General features: G+C 37.9%; 1 protein-coding gene across 1 annotated transcript in view; it reads right to left on the minus strand.

Annotated features, from left to right (window-relative positions):
• Positions 1-15,935: 15,935 nt before the first annotated feature.
• Positions 15,936-24,386, minus strand: part of dync2h1 (dynein cytoplasmic 2 heavy chain 1) — a 134,054-nt gene continuing 125,603 nt past the window's right edge. The window contains exons 93-97 of the mRNA XM_059330987.1: positions 22,782-22,871; positions 18,958-19,067; positions 18,797-18,878; positions 17,532-17,648; positions 15,936-16,747 (exon numbers count right to left, since the gene is read on the minus strand). Coding sequence (XP_059186970.1) covers positions 16,586-16,747; positions 17,532-17,648; positions 18,797-18,878; positions 18,958-19,067; positions 22,782-22,871 — 561 coding nt within the window. The 3' untranslated portion in view covers positions 15,936-16,585. The remainder of the gene's footprint in view (positions 16,748-17,531; positions 17,649-18,796; positions 18,879-18,957; positions 19,068-22,781; positions 22,872-24,386) is intronic.

Consider the following 24,386-nt stretch of genomic DNA (forward strand, 5'->3'; position numbering starts at 1 on the left):
ACACACGTTCAGACTCACACACACACACACACACACACACACACACACACTCACGCTCAGACTCACACACAAACGCTCAGACTCACACACACACACACACACACACACACACACACTTTACATATGACAGAGAGCAACAAAAAAACAACAACAAGAGAAGCTTTATGCAGGGTGAGCATGTGCATCATCCTTAATATCCTTATGTGTGTGACTTTGTGGGTGTGTGTGGGTGATCCATGGTTTGTCTAAGGGCTGGTAGACAGGGCCGTGGTCATAAATCCACCCAGCCGTAACCACGGTGATTTGCAGGTTCAGAGAAACCATAAACATCAGCACTGAGCGGCCCGCTGCCCTCTGAGGAGGCTGAATTAAGTGGTGAGTGTAGCTGTGTGTGTGTGTGTGTGTGTGTGTGTGTGTGTGTGTGTGTGTGTGTGTCCCTGGTTGAATGAGCGTGTATGGGTTTGCTCAAGGGCATCGCTTGCTGGAGATGAGAGCCGAGTTTGGTGATTGGCCCGGGGTCTGAGGGGGTCATTAATCTACGCTGCTCCATTGGCTGTGACGGCGGAGGGGAGGGGTTACTGCAGCTGGTCAGTTAGCTGCTGTCAGCTTTCTAATCTGGAACATTCTTCAATATTAGATGGAGTGCACTGAGGATCACTGGGGCCAAACTGGATTCACTAAAACACTACGTTTCTCCCTCCTGGTCCCTTTTCTCTCTCGTCGGCAGCAAAGTCTCCTGATTATTCATTAATTTATCAGGGTTTAGAGACAATTATTTCCACTGAAAAGTGCCTTGAACCTTGTTTTTTCTGTCTCTTTTAGTAACCCTGATGACACCTGCCCTCACTGTCAGCAGTAAACTTGTGTGAATCAGTAGGAAACAGCATTTTAGTGGCCTTGTTCTGTGTCTGTGATTCTGTACAGTGTGGAGTACATCCTGTGGTGTTCAACATAACAGACTGCATGTCTTTACAGGTGGATAGAAGCAGTAATAATGAACCATCCCACTTTTATTTAACTTCACTTCAGGTGGCGTTGCCTATAAATATTATCTATAAAGACTGTCACGATAACACATTTTTTAGGACGATATATTTCCCGGAAACGATCACAATAAACGTTAGTATCGTTGTATCAATGTTGTTTTAGTTTTATAAAGATATTAGAGCATAATAAGTACATCCTTTTCCACAGCAACGAAATTTTAAATCTCAAGAATATTAAACATTGTAATTGAAATTTGGAAAAGAAATATTAAAATATCCTAGATAAATAAAACATGATAATAAAATAGACTTTCCGGCTCTGTTAACAAAACATTGCAATGAGATAATCATTATGTATTATGTTATTTTATTATTAAAATAACATAAACAGCTGGAATGGCTGCTTGGGAAAAACAGGGGTTTTTTGGCAATTTGTACTGTCCGTCAAACATTTGCAGCATTCCTTAAAACACAACACAAAAAAGCAGAAAAGATCAAGCATGTAAACGACAATATATTGAGTCCAGAAAAAAACTATTGTGTCCATTTTTATATATCAACGATAAGTTTATAATTATTGTGACAGGCATAAGCGAGCCAATGCAATCGATGGGATGTCAGAAAGCATATTAAAATTACATAATGGATACATTGGTAAGGGTTGTTTTAAAAGGTTGTGTGAGCTGTTTGCATGTGTCCGTACAGTATTTGTAAGTATACATTTTGTGAGGTGTGCAGGTAGCAGAGGAAAGAAGAAGACATGAAGAAAATAGAGGCAGTGTTGGGAGGGTCCAGTATTTTTCCACTTTAATTATATTTTTATGTTCCTTCTCCCTCTTCTCATCTCCTCTTAATCATTTTTGTTTTCGCCCCTCCTTCCTTTCACCCACCCCAACCCCTTCCTCTTTTATAGGACAGTCCAATCTACTGCAAGATTGTTTTGGTTCCAGTAGGATCCTACAGGAGCTATAGGGTGCCTTTTTTTCCCCTTGTTCAAAGGAAAGAGTATAATTCAACTCATGTTACAGCCAACATCTGCTGGACACTGAGCTACAGATCATTTAGGTCTCAGTCAATAAGAAAGCATGTTAGAAAAAAGAGAAGGCACACACAACTTTATTGTGTGGCTGGACCACAAAATTGCTCCAAATGTGGCCGCTGTAACAGTGTAACACGTACTGTGTCAGTGGACAGACACCATTTGTGGCCACAAGTTGGAATCTGATTGATTCAGACCGAAGGCCTCATGTAAAATCAATCCAGAAAACAGCTTTTGGTTGGTGTGTGTGGCCAGTGATGGCGACATCGATCCAGCACGGGGAAAAACACTGCTGATAGCTCGCTGAAACTTCAATATCTGGGATAAAAGTCTCTGTCGCCTTCAAGTGGATTTATAAACAGCATAAGATTATAGAAAGAGCAAGGAAGAAAGAGCAGCTGCGTACGGGGGAACAGTTCCTCTCCAAAAGCATTTAGATGAAGTGCCTCGAAAACTCCTCAGTGACTTTTGGAAACACTCGATACGATGACAGACTGAGTGAAACTGGATGTGTTTTTCTTGCAGAACATATCAAACACACATTAGTACAGATGCAGGAGGCTAGAGGTTCACTTTATCACCATTTCGTCCACTCAGAATAAGATTCAGAGCAAGATTAGAGTCCTGCAACCGTCTGCATTTGTTCTATTGAAACGAGTGGGTATGAAACGGTGATCTTTGCAACATCCATGGCCATCTGTTGAGCATCTGTACTAAAGAAAATGGGTTTTGCAAAAACAGCGATTCAGGAGGCGCTGAAAACTACAAAAACTGCTGAAGCTGACTTTAAAAAAGGATGCTGGGCAAAGTGCAGAAACCTCTAATTCTTCCAAGCTGCTGCACAAGGCCCTAATAGAGCCAAGGTTTATTTCTCACACTTGTGCACTCAATGAATGAGAATTTTTTCCTTTTCATAGGAGAAGCTGGTTAACATCCTTCGCAAAACTTAGTTACAGAGGGAAATCACAATAGATTATTTTGAAGATTTTAGAAAAAGGATCCTTGGATAGTTTCCAAACTCAGTGTTAAGCTTAAAGCCAGATGTGAGCCTCTAAAGTGCTTCGAGAAACTAAAACTAGTCAAAGCCCTCTAGCACTGCCAGCGAAAGGTCCTGGTGTATTGACGGAATACAAAAAAACTATTTCTGCCGTCCCCGCCACCTCCTCACCTCACTGTTCACACCTCTATAACTATGCACTGAATAGTTTGACATCACCACCACGCTGAGTCATCACCAGCACTGAGCAAAACTACAGCAGATCTAAGTTATTCACTAAAGAAAAGCAGTCACTGCAATGTTGCTGTGTGAAAATGTGTCTATTTTACTGATTGTGTTTGTACGAGCAGGCTCCTGATAAATCATATATTCAATGCTTCATATTGTCCACTTCTCTATGTATTAACTGAAATAACTAAACAACAGTGGCGGTTCTAGACCAATTTTACTGTGGGGGCCAAGGAGGGGCCAGTGTTTAATCAGAGGGGCACATTAGCACATGAAAAATGGCAAAGATGATATTTAAGTATTCAAAATCTTTGAATGCCTTGAAAAAGACACAAAATGACCAAAAAAGACACAAAATGAGAAGACAGAATAACAAAAAAAACCCACAGAAGACATAAAAATGACAAAAAATGACACAAAATGACCATAAAAAGACACAAAATAACTAAAACAGACACAAAAAAGACACATAAATGACACCAATGACAAAAAAAAGACACAAAATAACAAAAAAAAGACACAAAATAAATAAAACAGACACAACAAAAGACACAAAATTACCAAAAAAAGACACAAAAAGACACAATTGACCAAAAAAAGACACGTAAAGACATGAAAAGGATTAAAAAATGGACAAAATAGCCCTATAAGACTCCATGGAGTTAAACTATTACAATGTACACATTCTAAGTTCCTTTTGTGTACAATGAGATATTGTTTGAACAAAAAAAGGTTAGAATTGTTCCGTTGTTCATTGTTATAAATTGATCATTTTATTATTAATTTGACACAGGGGCCAAAGCAGGGGCCAAGGGCTTCTTCACAGGGGCAGTGGCCCTACAAACATGTAGCCTATATGATGCTAAAGTTACATGATAAATCAATATAGGCTTCAAAATAGTGCATTAACCCTTCAAACTTGAGATGTATATTTTTTTTAATCGCTGTTTATCCTAATATGGATGACACTTGTGGGCACTTGGACAAGTTTTCTGTAAAAATTCCATTTTATTCCAAATTTGTCGTGTTGTGTCAGGTCATTATAACTGTTCGGCAAAAAAAACATTTTTGAGTTGTTCACACCTCTTCCCATGATAGTGCTGTTTCCATAGAGGTGCAGGAGTTATATCTTATATATATGCTTGGGGCTCAAAGGGTTAATCACCAACTAGCCCAATGTCTAATGTCCACATTTAGTTTATGTATAAATATTATAGGCTACTTAGAAATACGTATTAGAAAAACTTTAAAATCTAAAATAATTAATGATTATAATGGAAATTGATTTACATGTATGACAATCCAGAATTCTGAATCAAATGTTTAATTTGTGTCCTTTCTATTGCTGATATTCTGGGTTTTTCTTTGGATTTTAGAAGAAAGGCAAAAAAAAATAAGCCTCATGCTTCAGACTGGTCCTTTCTTCTTGGTTTCAATTGCGATTTTTTTTTAAAAATTGTGTGAAGTTTGATTTCCAAGATGTTTTTCATTATATAGCCGAAAATAAAGATAATTCATTCTTAATTCATTTATTCATTGTCCAAACCAAAAATAGCCTAGAGTCCACCTTATACAGGTACATCTCAATAAATAAGAATATCATAGAAATTTTATTTATGTAAGTAATTAAATTCAAAAAGTAGAAATAACACATTATATAGATCCATTACACACCGAATTAAACATTCCATGCCTTAATTTATTTAATTTCTTCTAATTATAATGATAATGGCTCACATTTAATGAAGACCTAAAATTCAGTGTCTCAAAAAAATAATAATTTTTACAAAACACCAATATTGGAAATGTTGGCCTCTGAAAAGTATGTCCATCTATGTGACTCAATACTTGGTTGGGGCTGTTTGACTTGAACTACTGGAAATGGACTTTTCCATCATATTCTAATGTATTGAGATTCACCTGTAATCACTTACAGGCTACAATGGCCTTTTTCAGTGCACTGTTTTCTAGAATTAACCGGAAAAGAGATCAACAATATAAAGAAAAATAAATAATTCCACAATAAAGAGAGAGCTAGTATGGGCAACAAGCAATTAGCTCCATAAATTAAATAACCTGTCAGCTGCAGCAGCAGAAGAAAAGTCACCTAAGCAGACAACATAAACAAGTACACTGGGAAAAAAAACATTTATTTTTGGCCCTGTACTTATTTTTTCAATCATCTATATAAATTCTACAAAAAAATACGAATTCAGTGCTTTTACTTCAAAATAGCAGTTTATCATGTAGTGCATTACTTAGTGATTGTTTGTTATTATGTGTCCTCAGTTTTGTATGTAAATTGAATCATTCGTTCCTAGTAATATTCACTAAACCAGTTCATTGGCTTGATTCGTTGATATTTCCAAGTAAAATGTAATTGAGGGACATCAGTGAATCTGCCATTTACTTGTGTATTTTCATTTTAAAAAATAAGTGGCTCTATTAAATAATTATTACTTAGAAACAGCCTGAGTGAAGATTACAAACACTTTCTGTGTGGAAAAACTTGCCTAGCTTTTTTTAAGTAAATGTCACTCCAATTTTTTTCAGGGTATGAGCAATATAAACTCCACAGCGGATACAGACACAAACATATTAGAAAGAGCAAACAACAGGAAACAAAACAACTGACTGCTCCTCTGTTCAATGAGTGTCTCAACCTTTATACAGTCCATGGTCTCAACGTCTTCTGTCAGACTCCTCTTTCATTTTTAAATCCAAAACGCGGTCCACTTAGTCTCTCGTCGCACTGAACACGAGCACAACGAGCTGAATTATTGTTAAATCCAGCAGAAAGTCCTCACACACTTCCCTGAAGATAAAAGTTCCTCAGTGAAAGCAGAAGTCACCTGGAGGCTCCACCATGTTCAGCCAGACCCAGCATGCACCTGTCCATCACACGGCACAGGTGTGTTTGATTTGTGTCACTCAGCATCTGAGCATGCTGCACGGGTGGAGCATTAAACCAGAGAAAAGTAAAGCAATCTACATTCATGGAAAACATTATTAGACCACCCTTGTTTTCTAATTTCTTGTTCATTTTAATGCCTGGTACAACTAAAGGTACATTTGTTTGGACAAATATAATGATAGCAACAAAAATAGCTGATAAGAGTTTAATTCAAGAGCTAATATCTAGACAATTCCATGGTTTTATTGATAACGATTTTGGTTATTATCAAGAAATCCATGGAAAATTTCTAGATATCAGCTTTTTAATTAAACTCTTATTAACTTTTTTTTGTTGTTATCATTATATTTCTCCAAAACAAATGTATCTTTAGTTGTACCAGGCATTAAAATGAACAAGAAATTGAAGAAAACAATTATTTTTTCTATTTTTTTTTCCTGGCAAGGTTTGTATGTCAAGGTTTAATCCTGTTAAACTTTTTATTTTGTTTTTGTTGTTTTTTGTTTGTTACTGTGGACGAAACATGAAAAGCACAAAACTTGGGATAAAAAGCAACGTACTTTAGTGAAAGAGGAATTATTAATTAATTACAAATAAATTAAAACAAAGAAATAAATAAAACAATTTCTATAAATTACAAATATAAAGAGATTTTTTTATAGTTAAAAAAAAGTAAAAGTAGTTTTTTATCACTTCCATCCCTGCTACCAACAAGCAGTGATTTAAAAGAATAAAGACCAGACAGAATTAAAAATCTTATTTTCTTCAAGTCAACAGCCTATATACAGTCTGCTATAAATAGAGCTTCTTATACATAAGACACACACGCACTTTTCTTCAGTGGTGGAAGAAGTATTCAGGTCCCTTACTTCAGTAAAAGTTCTAATACCACGCTGTGAAATTACTCCACTACAAGTAAAAGTCCTGCATTCAAAACTAAAAAAAGTACAAAAGTATCAGCACCAAAATGTACCTAAAGTATCAAAAGTAAAAGTACTCATTATGCAGAATGGACCCGCTCAGATTGTTTTACATATTCTAAATATATTATTAGATTATTATTGATGCATTTATGTAAGAAATGTTGGTAACGCTTTATATTAAGGTCCTTGTAATAACCATTAATTAACAAGTAATAAGGCCCTTGTAAGTCCTTCCAAGATCCTTATTAACATTATTGTGTGTTTATAAGTTTATATAAGTGTTAATAATGGCATTACAAACACCCATGACCCACCCATTATGTCTTTGCCATGCCTTTATTAATCTTATTTTGTTTGCTTATTGATATTAAAATATACTTTATTGCTCATCTATTATAAGTTAACTATAAGTTAACTATGCTTTTTGCAACGACCGGATCTAAAGCGAGAGCAATGGCTTATTACTTGTTAATTAATGGTTATTAAGGACCTTATTATAAAGCGTTAGAAATGTTTTAATTTTGTAAAGGTAGGGCTAATTTTATCTAATTAATACACTGTTATGAGGTTTAATTAAATACAAGTCAAATCACTGTCTTTTATGTTAAATCTCGACCTGAAAAGTAACTAAAGCAGTCAGATAAATGTAGTGGAGTAAAAAGTCCAATATTTGCCTCAAAATGTAGTGAAGCAGAAGTATAAAGTTACATAAAATGGAAATACTCAAGTAAAGTACACGTACCTCAAGTACAGTACAGTACTCGAGTAAATGTACTTAGTTACATTCCACCACTGTTATTTTTCTGTTTCATGTTATAATTATAACCTTTTTCTCACTGTGGTGCAGAATAGAAGTGTACATAACTGTATTCTATTGGACAATTAAAGGCTACAATTTCTGATTAAAATAAGAATAAACTGGTGTTTTTTTCTTTCATTTTCAATAGTCTCACTTATAGTATGAGAGATGGTGAGAGAAGTCCTGAAGGAGTTTTGTCTTACATCTAGCAATAATACAATAATCCCGTTACTCTGCAGGGAGATCATGGATTAGAGGAGGAAGAGGGGGAACGGTGATGCAGGACAAGATTATTTGCAGAGCAAAGACACAAAAGAGAGAAAGACAAGTGAGAAGAGAACAGAGGAGGGGAGGGGGTGAGAAAGAGACAACGTAAGAGGAATAGAAAGGAAACAACAGAGAAGAGTACAGAAGGAGGGAATGGGAAAAAATGAGAAAAAGAGCAATAAATTCCCCAGAAGTGTGTCTGCGTCTCCTGAGAGGATCAGAGATCAGAGAGACGAGTGACCTTGTGGTCATCTGTCAGCCCTCTGACTCTGCTGGAGGCAGGATATCTCTCCAGGGAAAGAGCACACTGACACACACACACACACACACACACACACACCATTGTACAGCACACTGTGGAGAACATATGTGTGTTCCCACTTTCTCACTCACACGTCTAAACAAAGCAAAGGCACAAAATAAGTTGCAGCACAACACAAAAGCTGTGTTTTCACCTCCTGAAGGATGGTGTCGCATTACATCATATAAAGGCTTCTGGAGCCTGACAAATATTGGTGCACTTTCTGGAAATATTACAGCTTTTCAGCCACACTTCCTGCCCTCATGAGTGGATTGGTTATAAAATCTGTCTGTACTCATCATTGGACCAATGGGTCTAAAATATATTGTTTATTTTAAGAAAAAGGACAAATCATATATTGTTTTTGTTCTTCTCATGTGATTTATTAATAACAAGAAAGACAAATATGGCACCAGACTGATTTTTTTAAAATGTAGATATGGTTATATGTTTTTATTTTTATAGTTGGGACCAATGGGTCTAAAACATATTGTTTATTTTAAGAAAAAACATATTGTTTATTTTAAGAAAAAGGACAAATCATGTATCGTTTTTGTTCTTCTCATGTGATTTATTAATAACAAGAAAGAAAAATATGTCACCAGACTGATTTTTTTAAAAATGTAGATATGGTTATATGTTTTTATTTTTATAGTTGGAATAATTTTTTTTTTCTTCCATGAAATGATTGTGACAATGTGATTTAATCTTGACAGATGAAGTGTACATCTTCTCAAAACCTTATTAATCAATCTCTTCCAAACATATCACAATGAAAATGAAACAAAGCAAAGGCACGAAATAAGTTTCAGCACAACACAAACGCTGTGTTTTCACCTCCTGAAGGATGGTGTCGCATTACATCATATAAAGGCTTCTGGAGCCTGACAAATATTGGTGCACTTTCTGGAAATATTACAGCTTTTCAGCCACACTTCCTGCCCTCATCAGTGGATTGGTTATAAAATCTGTCTGTACTCATCATTGGAATATTATGTGAACAGTTTTCATTGGAACTACTTTTTAACAAGGAAAAGGTCCTTTTGAAAACGGCTGGCAGCAATGTGTTTTCCATTTTAATCGCTCCAGAAGACACCTCCGCCTTTGAAACATGATATCACAGGAAATAGCTACAGTACTAGAAAGATTTCCCCTCTGTCATGATTATATTGTATTCATCCTCAGGGCATAAGGGCAATGCTTCTCACACATAAAATTACATCATTTAGACCTTTTCATCTTTTCAATGTGGATAAAAACGCTGTGCGATTATTTTAAGGTTCATTGCGGATCGGATATTGTTACTAGCAGACGCTGGACACTTTCATGCTGAGGCTGAGGCACCGGCTGACCACTCTTATGGAGCCTTATTAAAATTTATATTGTCATCCTGGATGACAGAGCTGCCAGGAGGAAAAGTCCATTACAGGATGAGGGTTTCACAGACAGTATGGAGGTAATGTTGGATAGTGCTACAGTACGACAGCTCAGAGATGGAAGGATACAAATGGTGCATCACTTAAATAGATAAAAATAAACTTTTATAATCACTCAACCAATTTAAACCAGGGTTAAATCAATGCAGTGTTGTAGAAAGCAGACTGGAACACTGTACTATATGTATATGACATGTTGTAATAACTTTTTAACCAAATTAGCATTATGAGGACCCCCAGCAGTCCTTAAAGAAATGGAGAATTGTTTATTTTTACTATTTATTTCACTATAGAAATTTGATCAGTGTGAGTAAGTGAGTCTCCAAATCTTTTCAGATCCCCAAAAAAACAACAAACAAAAAAACATAATTAATGTAATTATTATACAGTCATGGAAAAATGATTAGACCACCCTTGTTTTATTCATTTTCTTGTTTCATTTTAATGCCTGTCCATTTGTTTGGACAAATATAATGATAACAACAAAAGTAGCTGATAAGAGTTTAATTTAAGAGCTGATATCTAGACATTTTACATGGCTTTCTTGATAATGATTTTGGTTATTATCAAGAAAACCATGGGAAATGGCTAGATGATGGTTAGAATGAACAAGAAGTTGAAGAAAAAGGGTGGTGATGTTTGAAAAAGATTGATTATTAAAGTTTCTAGAAGGTGCCAATAAAATACCAATAATAAATCACATTGTCACAGTCATTTCATGGAAAGAGGTAAAACATTTTTTGTTAGATTGGAAAGTAGTATTGTAGATTTGAAATGTATATAACTATTGAACCATGAATCCTTTTGAAAAACAACAAAAAAAAACAAACTATATATAATCTGTGTGTTATTCCATCACCAGACCCAATGGGTCTATATTGTTTATTTTAAGAAAAAGGACAAATCATGTATTGTTTTTGTTCTTCTCATGTGATTTATTAATAACAAGAAAGAAAAATATGTCACCAGACTGATTTAAAAAAAAATGTAGATATGGTTATATGTTTTTACTTTTATAGTTGGAATAAAATATTTTTTTTACCTCTTTCAATGAAATGATTCTGACAATGTGATTTATTCTTGACAGATAAAGTGTAAATCTTCTCAAAACCTTATTAATCAATCTCTTCCACACATATCACAATGACAGTGAAACCATAGTTAACAGAGGATTGTGTCTGAAAACAAAATTATTCCAACTTTAAATACAGTGAGGTAACATATGCATGTTAAACAGCTATCTGAGTAATAAACACACAACGCTCCACTGAGCAAATTGGGGCTAATGATACTGGTCTCAGTGTCAATCAAATCAGCTGGAAACCAGGTTGTTCCCGTTGATCCTCTCCAACATTTGGCCCTCCTGCCAGTGATGTTCCCCCATCTCGCCCCACACCTCCTCCTCCTGGTATTTCTGAGCTCTTTTCCATCCTCCTCCTCCTGAGCTTCCCGTGGACAGTGTTAGCTTTTCATCTCACTTTCCACCCCTGAAAACCCTCTGCTGAGGTGGGACACACTGTGACATATTTTGTAGTCCAGAGTGTTTATTGGGAAAACAGCACAGTGAAAAGTGGGAATCATACAGTGTATCCACAGTGAAGCTGATGGAAGCAGTGGGAGAGACCAGAGGTGTCATCACCAGCTGCCCCAGCTCTTATAGCGTCATTACAATCAGCAATGTGCAGATCTGCTGCAACTCTCAACTCTTTTAAATCAAGACTGAAGACTTTTCTGTTTGCCACTGTCTTTACTGCAGTGTAACTTTTATCAGGTCGCTTTCAATTATATTTTATTTCATTTTTGAAAATACTTTTATATTTTTTGCATTTCTGATCGTTCTGATCCTCGTTTAGCGGTATGAGTAGAGAATAGATTAAGGGACTCCTCTCATTTAGCGATATAAGTAGAGAATTTTAAATTAAAAAAAAAATTTATCAGCTAGCTTTAAATTTTAAAATGTTATATTTGAATGTACTTCTATATTTTTTCCTAAATATTTTATTTTTCATTTTTTAGTCTTAAATTTTTAGATATGAATGTCTTTTCAACATGGTCTCACAGGAATCCGTGAAATAGCCACGGATTTGCTTAACTAAAAATCCGTGGAATTGCCACGGAATCACTAAAATTTCCTTGAAACTGACACAGATTTCGCTACAATGCAAGTTAATGACAGTCATATCCTGTGGCTATTCCAACACACAAAGTGATTATGTACATTCACTGAGTGAATATTTAGAAAATAAAACATATATTTCTCGCTAGAAATGTGATCAAAATCCATTTTTATGCAGAAACTAAGTCAAAATATTGATTTTTTTCACAAAAAATGAGAGAACTGTCCGCCATGTTTTTTGTTCTGACCGCCGGGACCTTGAAAGTCACGTGACTTGGAACAAACCAATAGGAAAAAATATCCATGGTATAGGGATATAATGTCATTAACTTGCATTGTAGCGAAATCCGTGTCAGTTTCACGGAAATTTGAGTGATTCTGTGGCTATTCCACGGATTTTGAGTTAAGCGAATCCGTGGCTATTTCACGGATTCCTGTGAGACCAGGTTTATGTCTCTTTTAAATGCTTTTAATGTTTTGTGTAAAGCACACTGAATTGCTGTTTTGAAAGGGGCTATACTAATAAACTTGCCTTGCCTTGCACACTAGAAATGGAGCAAATTACTCAAATTTAGAAATGCTCTTCAGATTTTAACATTTTATTCCAACTGTGATATTACTGTTCAGCTGCACTATCAGTGAATCCTGCACTTAGTCACATGCAGCTGGCTGCGGCACGTCTGAGGTTTCTGTGGTTCCCTCATTGAAACGCGGCTAAAGTCTGATGCAGCAGTGATTAACATTTTAAATCCGGAAACCCAAATGAGAAATCTCGCCTCAACATTTAACCATTCCTGCTTTATGGGGACCCACCAGATGTTGGCCCAGTTAGCATGCCGGATGCCAAGAAGTTAAAATACCATGCAGGGTCGGATGCATTAGACAAGCTGTGCAAGGACAGACTCAGTGTTGTGAAATGAATAAATCTGACTCCATTCTGAGATGGAGTGATTACATATCTACAGCACAGGAAAACAAATGAAAAGGTCCAGTTTTGTTGAGTTTATAGTCTTGTGTTTTTTGTTGTTGTATTTATTTAGACTACATGTTACAAATATGTGTGTTAGACAAATTATCAGATGGCAAATGAAATGTTTATGTCTAGCATAGGCAAGCTTTACATAAGCATTGTATTGTTGGTTATAGAAAAACCCCAAACACTGAACGGTGGACGTCATAGAAGACTGGATAGAGGAAGTTGTGGAAGAATTCAAGGAGGGTCACAAAAGCAGGGAAAAGAGAAAAAGGAAAAGAAAGATTTGAGCTTAGAAGACAGAGAAACACAAGTTTTTATGTTGCTGCAGAGAGTTTTAGCACAAAGACCAAGAATTCAAAGAATAACCCTTATTATATATGTGGCTGTGTTTCTATGAGCACTGATTTATATATGCCACATGCTCCATTTTAATCATTACTCCAAAATGACTCATACATTGTGGGGGTTTGTTATCAAAAATTTCAAACCAGCATCTCACTGTAGCAACGACTGAACGGCATCAGACTGAGACTTGTATCACAATAGATTCTCAAACCTGGCATGCTAATTTCTGATAAAGACAAACTCTGTAAACACATTTCCTTGGAAACAAGCCCCCGGCAAAGCTTTTTCTGTTTGCTTCTGCGATGCTGATGCTAATTTCCCACCTCTGCCTGCAGGATTAGCAGTCAAATGAAAGTTTAAGGAATAGTCATACAATAACACTCGCTGTTTTCAATGTCGAATTTAGGAAAAATAATCAGGTTTTAAAGTTCTTTGACTTATTCCTATTACAGCAACATCAAACCAATATGTCAAATGTGCATGCTTACAAACAGATGAGGGTTTTTCTGCTTTTCTTTAAGATTGTAAAAAAGGTGAAGAACAAATAAACTGTCAGCCAGCATTGCAGCTATAAACACTGTAGTATCTAAATTAATATTATGTTCCCTCCTGTGCATTTTACCATAAAGTACCTCCCCCTCTCCAGCTCACTCTCTCCCTTTAACCCCTGCCATCCTGTCACCTGTGCCGTTCTTATTTTCTTCTTTCTCTACAATTTTCTCATTTAGGTTTTATAGCTTTTCTCACTCCCTGCATCATCTCTCTCTCTCTCTTTGCCTCCATCCCTCTGTCTCTCTTTCACTCTCTGACCCAGAGGGCCGTGTTTCGCCGAAATCCAATCCTCTCTCTTTTTTTAAACCTGCTGTTCCATTTCACTCCCATTTTGTCACACTGCAGTGCACACACAATGCCCGCTCCTCCCTCATTTCAACCCTTTTCTCCGTCTCTACAAACACACTCACAGAAGAGTGCGCACACACACACTCACAAAGATCTGCACTACTCCATAAACACAAATGGGATAAGAAGGCAGGTACAGAAAAAAAAAACACACTTAATTAAGCCATCAATCAAATTTGATGCTCTTGGGTGGATTCATGCACAAACACACACAAACATACGCGTCTCTCTTTTGGTTCTGTGGCCATCCATCACAGCTTCACTGACTCCGCTCAACCTCAACTCAGAACCAATCACATGGAAGTTAGGGACTAACTGAGTGCTTGTGAAAGTGTGTGTGAGAGGGAGAGAACCATCATGTGCTCTGGGAACAGACACTGAGGCGCTTCACGCCTATAAAGCCCGTTTCGGCAGAAATAAGTGGGAGGCAGATGGAGCAGAGTGAACTGTGATCTGTATTGTTTACTGTTGAACAGTTGTGACCACTTATATAGAGTACTGGAAGGTCAGTCCAGCTCTGAAACACAACAGCTTTGTGTTGGTGCTATGGAAATATCATTTTCAACAATTACACTGATAATACATGCTGAACTGGAACATTAATTAAAGCAACATAGAAGTAATTTTAAACTCCTATCAGTTCAAATCAAATTAATATTGATGCCTCTGTGTGACCTACATATGCAAACAAGACATCTATTTCTATAAAACTATTTGTTTGACTGTCACGGTGCCACTGGGGTCAGATTCTGCCAAGGTAGACCAAATAATGCAGGTTCTCCAGAACCTCTTTTAGCTCAGACACTAGCAGGGCCTCCGGAGGACCTGCCCACCATGGACAGACCCAGATCTGGCTGTGTTGCTGCCTTCGACCTCCATTTGGAGTTGGCGTTGGTGAAAGAAAGCTCTTCGCCTTAGGGCGTTCATAGTGATCCCGTGAAGGCGAGATTTTCTGCCCTTTCATAGTGCAGTCCGGCGTCACGGAAGGAGGTACACAGTAGCACAGTGCTAACAGGCTAACAGTTAGCTCCGTAGCAGTACAATGTGTATGTGCTGCTGCAGGAGGTGTTCACTTAGCGATCTCTGATTGTTTACAACAAGCACCGGACACTCTGTGCACAGTTAGCCATGCCGATTAATTTATGATCAGCGGCAGACATTGTGCACAGTTAGCTGAGTGATTACGCAACGATCGAAAACCCATACTTCACCTCTGGAGTCTCGTAAACCCCTCTGGGGGGCTTTTCTTGTAATGGAGACACGCTGAGTGAGCGGACCTTTGAGTGGGTGTGGCCTGAGACTTTCCCTGTGGCCGCTCTTTACCCTAATGGAAACACAGCTATTGAGACAGACAATCACGATCTCATTCACTCCTACGGGCAATTTAGAGTCACCAATTAAACCTAAGTGCATATTTTTGGACTGTGGGGGGAAGCCGGAGGACCCAACGAGATCCCATGCTGACACGGGGAGAACAAGCAAACTCCACACAAAAGAGGCGGAGTCGAACCAGCAACCCTCTTGCTGTGAGGCAAGAGTGCCAACCACTTCACCACTGTGTCGGACCCTGCTGCAGTAAAATTTTAAAACAGCACTGGTGCTCACTGGACAGCCAAGTCCTACAAGTTCCTTGTAGCTGCTTTAAGAGAGTTTCTCACCAACCACCTCACTGGAAGCAGTACAAAGAAATATATACCAATAATGACATTTATTTCTTCTTTATTTTGAATAAATAAGATCAAAAAATACACTCAGGCAACAAAATAACTGTGAAAAATACATTAAAGACAAACTTTTTTGACATTTGGATAATGTTTCCTTTTTTTAACAAGCTCTTTAAACAAAATAACAAGAATCACTGATGTACAGTTTTACACTATTTATGTGCTTTATGAGACTAACATTAGGAGAGCTCAGAGATATCAAAGATTATTGTGTTTATTTCACATCAAAGTTTTATTGCTGCTCCGTTCTGCTGTCTGGTCCATGAAAGGGAAAAAAGGATTCTTTCATTCCTGCATTAGTGTTGTTTTTAAACCACAAAGTGAACCACAGCGAGTCACTTGTTCTTTTCTTCTGACTGTTTTCTCCCCCTCTTCTCCTCTACCTTGTACCCTATTATGCAAATGGTGGTGACATACAGTAATTGCATGTTTAAGTTTTTGATCTCCAAGCTTAGGTGCTTAATTAAAAAACTGATGGTGTCAGTATCAGAGCCTGACATTTTGGAGAGCTAATAATTTGTTCTGTTATTTGATGCCCCAGTCAAATCCGCCTTTCATGACAATATTATCTTCACCTGAGGCTTACAGTGCTGACAAAAGCCTGCATTGTTAAGGTCTCTGTGCTGTGTGCTCGTCACTGTTGTTTGAGGAAGAGAGCAGCTCCAGTCTGGATCCACTGGTTGGGGTTCGCTCCACAGGGAAGACAGATGTGTGTGACCACCTTCACTCTCTCTGAGCTGGTATACAGAGGCAGCCAGATTCTCTCCTCTGAAGCAGCCTGGTCAGCAGCAGAGCTCTAGGATGCAATGCAAAACACATTCATGAATGCATGCACAATTACTGGATTTATTAATGCTTTTGAACCCCAAGGAGTTTTGTTTCTCCTGTCACATTTACTCACTTTGGCCTATTTCAATGCAATATAAAAGTCCTAAACCAGTGGTGGAAAAGTATTCAGGTCCCTTACTTCAGTAAAAGTACTAATACCACACTGTGAAATTACTCCACTACAAGTAAAAGTCCTGCATTCAAAACTTACTGAAGTAAAAGGTCAAAAGTATCAGCATCAAAATGTACTTAAAGTTTTTTTTGTAGAAAAACTGCCTTTCAAGCCTGCAGGTGGGTTGTGGGGTTCAGAGGGTCAAGTCGTTTCCATATAATATATTATTATTATTATGATGAAATCATGATTTGTTTCCCAACTCCTCCACAAACACTAATCAATCAATAAATAAAAAACTATCCACTATGAGTGCACTTTTTTTTTTTTTTTTAGCATTCTGCCACAGGCAACTGCCTCAACCTGAATACATACCTTCTCTTCAATACTTCTTAGATTTAATATAAACATTCCCTTAGGATTTAACAAAAGTATATTGTGTAAACTATATAACTACTAGTTCGTTTTTGTATTATATCAGACAATATAAACAATCTCACAGAAACAAAAAAATGATTTTTGTGGCCATGTTTCACACAAATCTGAATGTCAGGCCCACATTTAGTGACAAAAACATGATTCCTCAGTGAAGGCAACACTGTGTTGCACTGTGTAAACAGTTGCAGTTGTAAACACAAACCTGTGGAACCCAGGCCATGTAGCAGGGTGGGACAGCCGACACACTGGGAGAGTCATGTTGATTCTCACAAAGATGAACACCGTCAAAGCTACAACCCTCCAGCTGGAGACCTCCAACCTGAAAAGGAGTGAGAGAGATATTGTGAGAAGTAGAAAGAGTCAGAGGATATATAAGGGGCAAAGACAAAAATAGAACAAAAATGATTGTAATGTGAGGAGCAATAGAGATAGACAGGGAGACTATAAGAAGCAGATTAAACAGAGGGACAGGATAATGAAGTTAAAAAGTCTGGTGAGATGAAAAGAGATGAAAAGAGAGAAACTAAAAGGAAGGAAAGGAGACAGTGTAAACAAAAGGGAACACAGAGCATGAGAAAAAGACACGAATGGCTGTCACCAGATTAACTAGCATGTTATGAAAATTGTACACGAGAAACTGAGTGAATTCATCCAGTGACTCAGGGATTTTCCACAGCAGAGCAGACAATAAAGGGAACTCTGGCGTCAAGTCAGACATAGAGACATACACAGACAACTACTAAATCACATAATCTGGGCAAGAAAAAGCTAGAGAGTGAGAGTGAGAGACAAATCCAGAAAAAGCTACATTGTGTGTGTGTGTGTGTGTGTGTGTGTGTATGTGTGTAAGAGAGCTCATTGCTTCACAACAATTATCCCCTTTCTCTTTCTCTGTCAGATGTCTGAGTATTTCCCTTCCCTCCCTGCAGCTGCAGCCTCTTTTTAAGCACCCACACCCACACCCTTCCCTTCTCTCTTTGTATATTTTAACTAAGTGCAAGTCAAGTCGTGCCAGTTTTTATTGGCATGACAGAAAAGAAACAAATGCCTAAAAGTATTTAAATTGTAGACAATACAATTATATCACCCTCAAATCAGAGCATGAAAAGGGAAAGAAATTAAGACTGAAAGTGGTATTGTATAATATGTATGCTCTCAGTCCTTAAATTGTATGAATCTGTGCCCATCAAATGCATAAAAAAGCACAAAAGACCAGAGATGAATGCTGTCAAAGGCAGCAGATTTTTCTCTAATGGATATGCAGATAACTCTTTGCATTCTCTCTAACTTTCTGCCTACTTATCTGCATCTGTATTCTATTCTTGCAGTCTTTGACTCCATTATTTTTCAATTATCACTCAGCCAGACTCTGCCTTGTTTATAGCCCCAGTATTCTGCAGCTGGATGGGAGCAGTGTGTGTCTGCATGCATGATCTGTTGGATAATGTGTGCTTGTTGTAATGATACCTTTACTTGCAGCTTGGCCTGTGCAATGGGACTCCGCCAAGATGAGACAAACACCAAACTATCCATGGAACAACCCATGGACCTAAAACCACAAAAATATGTGATTAAGCAGCATGCAAACTCTTTCTGTCTCACATAAACCCACAAACATTCAGTGTTACCTGGCAGTTTCCTGTCTCAGAGCATTGAGGAAGGTGTCAGGGTGGAAGAGCTCAGATAGATCGAGGGTGTCTGATAAAAGAGCTTGTCTGCCTGCACGCTCCACCCAACTCTGGATAAACAGACATACAGAATGAAACACACACAGATTAATGAAGCAAAAACCTAGCAAATCACACCTAAGCACTCAAAGATAACACATAATTCAGGCCTCAAATTTCACCAATTTCACACTTGAGTCAGGCAAAAACATTTAGTGGGTCGATGAAAGAAAATGAGAATACACACAATTTTCTTCAGTTCAAATGGTGAAATTTGACACAAATAGAGCCGGCTCTAAATACTTAAAATATTGTCTCTGAATATTCTTTCTCTCAACATGAATAGTTTGGTTACAAAGAGTACAAATAGTCGATGTTTGTATTGTATTCGGCTCTTTAAATTTTCATCGAGAACATCGATTTGTGAGTGGGATGATCATAATTTCTCTCAGGTTCAGTGTGTATTTGCTAATGAGAGATAAAAAGGGTTACAAAGGGATGGAACAAAACACAAAGTCAATAAAAATGTGTGGCCAACAAGGTATTTAATGTCCTCTTGTCCTTTTATCACCACATCAACAAGCTGATAACATTGGAAGCCCAATTACCCGCTAATGGGAATACAGTACGTGTGCTCACACACCTAAACACACACACACACACACACACACACACCCATTCGAGCATGTGTATATAACATAGACCATATGTAAGAAGTGGACGTAATCTCCGTGATATCACCCTTTGGTTTGTGTTCTACTGTTCTGAAGCCTCAAGTTTGGCATTTTGGCCGTTGCCATCTTGTTTTTTGGGAACCAGAAGTGACCATATTTGGAGGAGGAGGACGTTAATTTATCAGCTATCACTAGCACTAGCTGGGTCGCTTGGTTAGCAAGGTGCAGCCATAATTGAAAATGAACAGCCGACTCCTTAGAGTGTCTTTTAGCATAACTGAATGCCAAACAAGACATTTTAAGCCACTAAAATGTTGCAACTAACCTTTGAACTGAAAACACACTGTGAAAGGGTCAAAGCTCTAGATGAGAACACACCATAGTAACGACCTGACAATCACAAGGTATCCCCGCCCTAAAGTATACCCTGTTTTAATGTCTATTAGTCTTAATGAGACCATAAATTAAAAATTAAACACAATGTTGTATCAAAGAAGACTTGTAAGTAATGACTGGGACCATAAACACATTAGGAACATGATAACTGAGGTAATAAATCAAGTGGGAAGTAATTTTCTCATAAACTTCTATAGAATCAGACTTTTAGTGGCCCCCTGCTGGCTGTTAGACAGAATGCAGCTTTAAGGCACTAATGCACTGGCTCTATGTTTCAGACCCAGATGTTGCTGTTTGATAAATACTGTTTAATTAGACATACACAAGCACATGCATGCAGAGATAGAGATGTGCAAAGACACCAAAAGAAACAAACACTGTATCCAGATACAAGTATACAGCATGTCTGGATCTTTATGAATGGTGACAGACCCCACAAAGCCGTCTCTGATGTGTTGATCCGCTTCCTTATTCAGCAACATCTGCATAAGCAGCCTCCCTCTGTATCACTGCAAACACTGGTTATTTCAGTCAAAGGCACAGCTCAGGACGTAACCTAATATAATATCTCACAATACAATCTTAGTTTGGATGTTCTCCATTTTTATTTGAGAAATGCTGCTGAGTGGCACAACAACTATCCTTTTAACACTTACCGCCACGCTTATTGTGATATCCATAAGCCTGCATGGCTGCACTGGCAAGATTTAAGCCTTGAGAGTTGACCTAAGATTGAAGTTTTGATCTATTCTAGGTCCTGTTTTGCATTTCTTTTTTTAAGAGGTAGGCATTTTTCTGTAAATCGCCATAGGAGCTAGTGGATTTTGGAGGTCGGCTGAAGAAAATTGCTGACAAATAGAAGCAGAATGAACAAACATCTGATCCAATCTCTATTATAAATGGATTCCATTTTAGCACAGCATCAGTCTCTGCTGGCTTTAGAGATAAATTGGGATGAGCATTATGCCAAGAAAAAATATGCACAAATGCAAGCCCATACCCACATTCACACAGGCAGATGCACATGCATGTACACACACACACACACACACACACACACACACACACACACACACACACACACACAGGGCAAGACGTGCACCAAGAATTCTGGGTATTAATAATACAGCGAGCCAGTGCGTGCTGGTATGCATAGTATTTGTGTGCATATGTGTGTGAGCTTTGGAGTGTTTTCAAGGTCGTCCTGCTCGTCTGGGGTGCACTGCTGTGCTGTTAGCTCTTTATTCTTCAGCAGCTCCACACAGCAGCAGCTTTGGCCGTCTCCGCCTTTATTAGGCTGATTAGTTAACAGGACACAGACACTCTGCTAACAGAGATATCACTCAGTACTGATGGGCAGAAATAGACAGTTAAGGACAGTGCTGCCTTCAGATAGACACACATGAAGACAGATGGAGAGCAGGTAGACAGGCAGGCGAGTGCACAGAGAGAAAGGAGAGATGGCAGGCAGACAGGGAGACATACACACAAACAGATGGGTAGGCAGGCAGGCTGGCCGGCAGACAGACAGACAGACGCAGGCAGTGAGGCTCGCCCACGTGAATAACGAAATGCTTCGAATTCACATGAAAATAAATAATTTCTGAGCGCGTGTGTGTATGTGTGCATTCTGGGCTGCCAGAACATATTGAGGTAGGCGTACAGTCAGACACAGTCGAGTTTTATTTCCTGGCACCAACCTAGGGCAGACACTTCCCGGAACCTCGTGCTTTTATATAATAATCTGCTTTTATTTATGAAGCGCTCTTGAAAACAACATTAGAATTTTTCTGGCATGGCTTTATTCAACACATTGCTGCAATCAGTCAAAAATAATTTCAGTCATGAGCCAGAAGTACTTAGTCAGGTCCTTGGACACAGGCTAAGCTAAAGGACTCTTGTCATAAGGGGACACACCAGAAAAAGGGTCTTGAGCCATCGTGGGATATCTTTTTTAATAGTTTGAATCTAAATAAGTCCTATTGTAACATTCATCACAACTGGACGACAAGGCTCCTGTAAGATTAAAGTGGATCCATCAATCAGTATATCAAAGCCGATTAAAAAACTCATAGGCCTCTTAAGTCTCATTCCTGTCAGAGTACAGGGGTTCCCAGGGGCGTCTGGGTTTTTTAACAAGCAGTGGGGTCATCAGCAAATGCCTTAACTACCAGTTATCCCACAGAAATGTTGCCACAAGTCCTCAAGTCCTTGTAGAAGGCATGGTTGAATGTAAGTTACTGAAGAAATTCCTTAAACTTAACCGTGACAACTACACTAAACCAGACTCAATACTGGTTAGAAAGAAGTTTGTATTTTTCACAATTAATTCTTCAAAGATTCTCCAAAAATAAAATGCACCATCGCAGGTAAAGCTAGTTGTATGAATGTTTGTCTGATGTTTGTATGTTAAGAGTTGCTCCAATGCAGCAGAAAATTCTGAATCCAGTATTTGCAAATATTTTATCTTTTTTTTTCTCATACAGTCAAACTAGATAATAAGTTCAATGGCATTCTTTTTCTCTGTATGTATCTGTTTATGTTGTTCAAAGGGTTTTACCTGAGCTGGGCCAAACAACAATAATAGCAATTATATCACATCCATACAAATGTGAAGTATACATTGTAGAGGTTCCTACCAGCTGATTTCCCCTGTGTGCCTTTGGGAGAAAGGGTGAGAAACAGAGAGACAAATAGACTGACAGATAGACTGACCTGTGTAGCGATCGCCCGCGTTACAACAGCTCTCATGTACTGCATTGGCTCTTCTGGACCCTCCCATTTATTCTGCCATGTTAAAGGACACTAAAACAGAGTGAAACATACACAGGAAAAACATATTAAAGCTGTAATGGAGAGGAAAAAATGTCAAAAAGCCAGCATCAGCAAGAAGATAAAGTAAGCCATATTATTCTGGCTGGATATTCTGCAATCAGTGAGCTACGTGCTTCAGTTTGGCCAACAGAACGCGCCTCTCTCTCACCTACTGAAGCCACAGCATGCAGGAGGACTGCAGATTCACTGAGCTGTATTGGAGACATTCTTCAGGGGGAAGTAGCTCATGTCTGCCCAAAAACATAACTCGATTTGTCCCTCTGGTTTTGTTGGAATAAAGTTACTGAAGTAGTCTTAACAGTCACTTACTGTTGTTGACCACAATGGCCACATACTTTTGCTGCATTTTATCCCCTTCTCCCCATGGCAGGGTCATAAGTTATGATTAGGAGAGATTACTTTTGTTTAGGTCTATATTTTTGTTTTTATTTTTCGAATTATCCTGCAAGTTATACCTTTAAACACTGTGCCTAAGTCACAAGTTTTCTGTGTATACATATTTGAATTATTACTCTAACCTGAAAGGCTATGCCAAACTTCACAGTGACAAAATAAGCACTGTTTTGGCGTTGTCCAGCGATAGGCCCCTATTTGGTAGAGATTTTTAAGACCTTGTCTCGGATTACTGCGGAAAGCATAGTTCCCAACCCACTTAAGTGTTTTATTTGGTGTTTCACCCTCACCTCTATCCTCCCTATTAAAGATATTTTGGCATTTTCTACTCTTCTTGCAAGGAGACTCATTCTGCTTAAGTGGAAATCTCCCTCTCCTCCTTCATTTTTTCATTGGATCAGAGATGTTCTTTATTTCCAAAACCTGGAAAAGATCAGGTTTAACAAATTTGGGAAACTTTGGGGGCCTTTTTTTCAGTTGGTTGAGAAGCTAAGTTTTGGTGATATTCTGGACAAATTTAAAGTATATGTATTTTTGTTTTTATCCATTTTTTTTTTTTTTTTTTTACTACTGACTGGTGTTGTGTGTTGTTGTTTTTATTCTATTTATTTTCTTAATCTTTATTCTATTTTCTTACTGTTATTTTGTCTTTTTTATATTCATATATATTTATGTATTGCTTGATTGCTCACAAAATTGTTTTACTGTAACTATTTTCAGTTTTGTCACCTGTATTGTCTTGTTGTCTGTTTTTGTTGAGAAAAGCAGTAAACACAGTCGGGGGAAAAAAACCCTCATACACTGATATGGCTTGCTTTTTCATCATGTAAATACATTGCACGCTTTGGTTTATTTATCCATCTGCAGATGCCCTTTCTCTCACACTGCTGTAGCAAAAGCATATTTCAGTCTCTGTGCTGCTATAGTGATTTGGCAGACAGATACTGTTGTTTTTCTGTGGGCAACACTGTCCAAATCACAAAGTAGTGTGATGTTTTCATAGTGCAGTAAAAAAAGTTTTGGGCAAGGAGAAATGGATGAATGTACAAAAGTACAGTCAATGTTGGTTGTCAGACTTTAACCACACTTTCA

Source organism: Centropristis striata, chromosome 4 (genome assembly GCF_030273125.1).
Source record: "Centropristis striata isolate RG_2023a ecotype Rhode Island chromosome 4, C.striata_1.0, whole genome shotgun sequence".
Lineage (NCBI taxonomy): Eukaryota > Metazoa > Chordata > Actinopteri > Perciformes > Serranidae > Centropristis > Centropristis striata.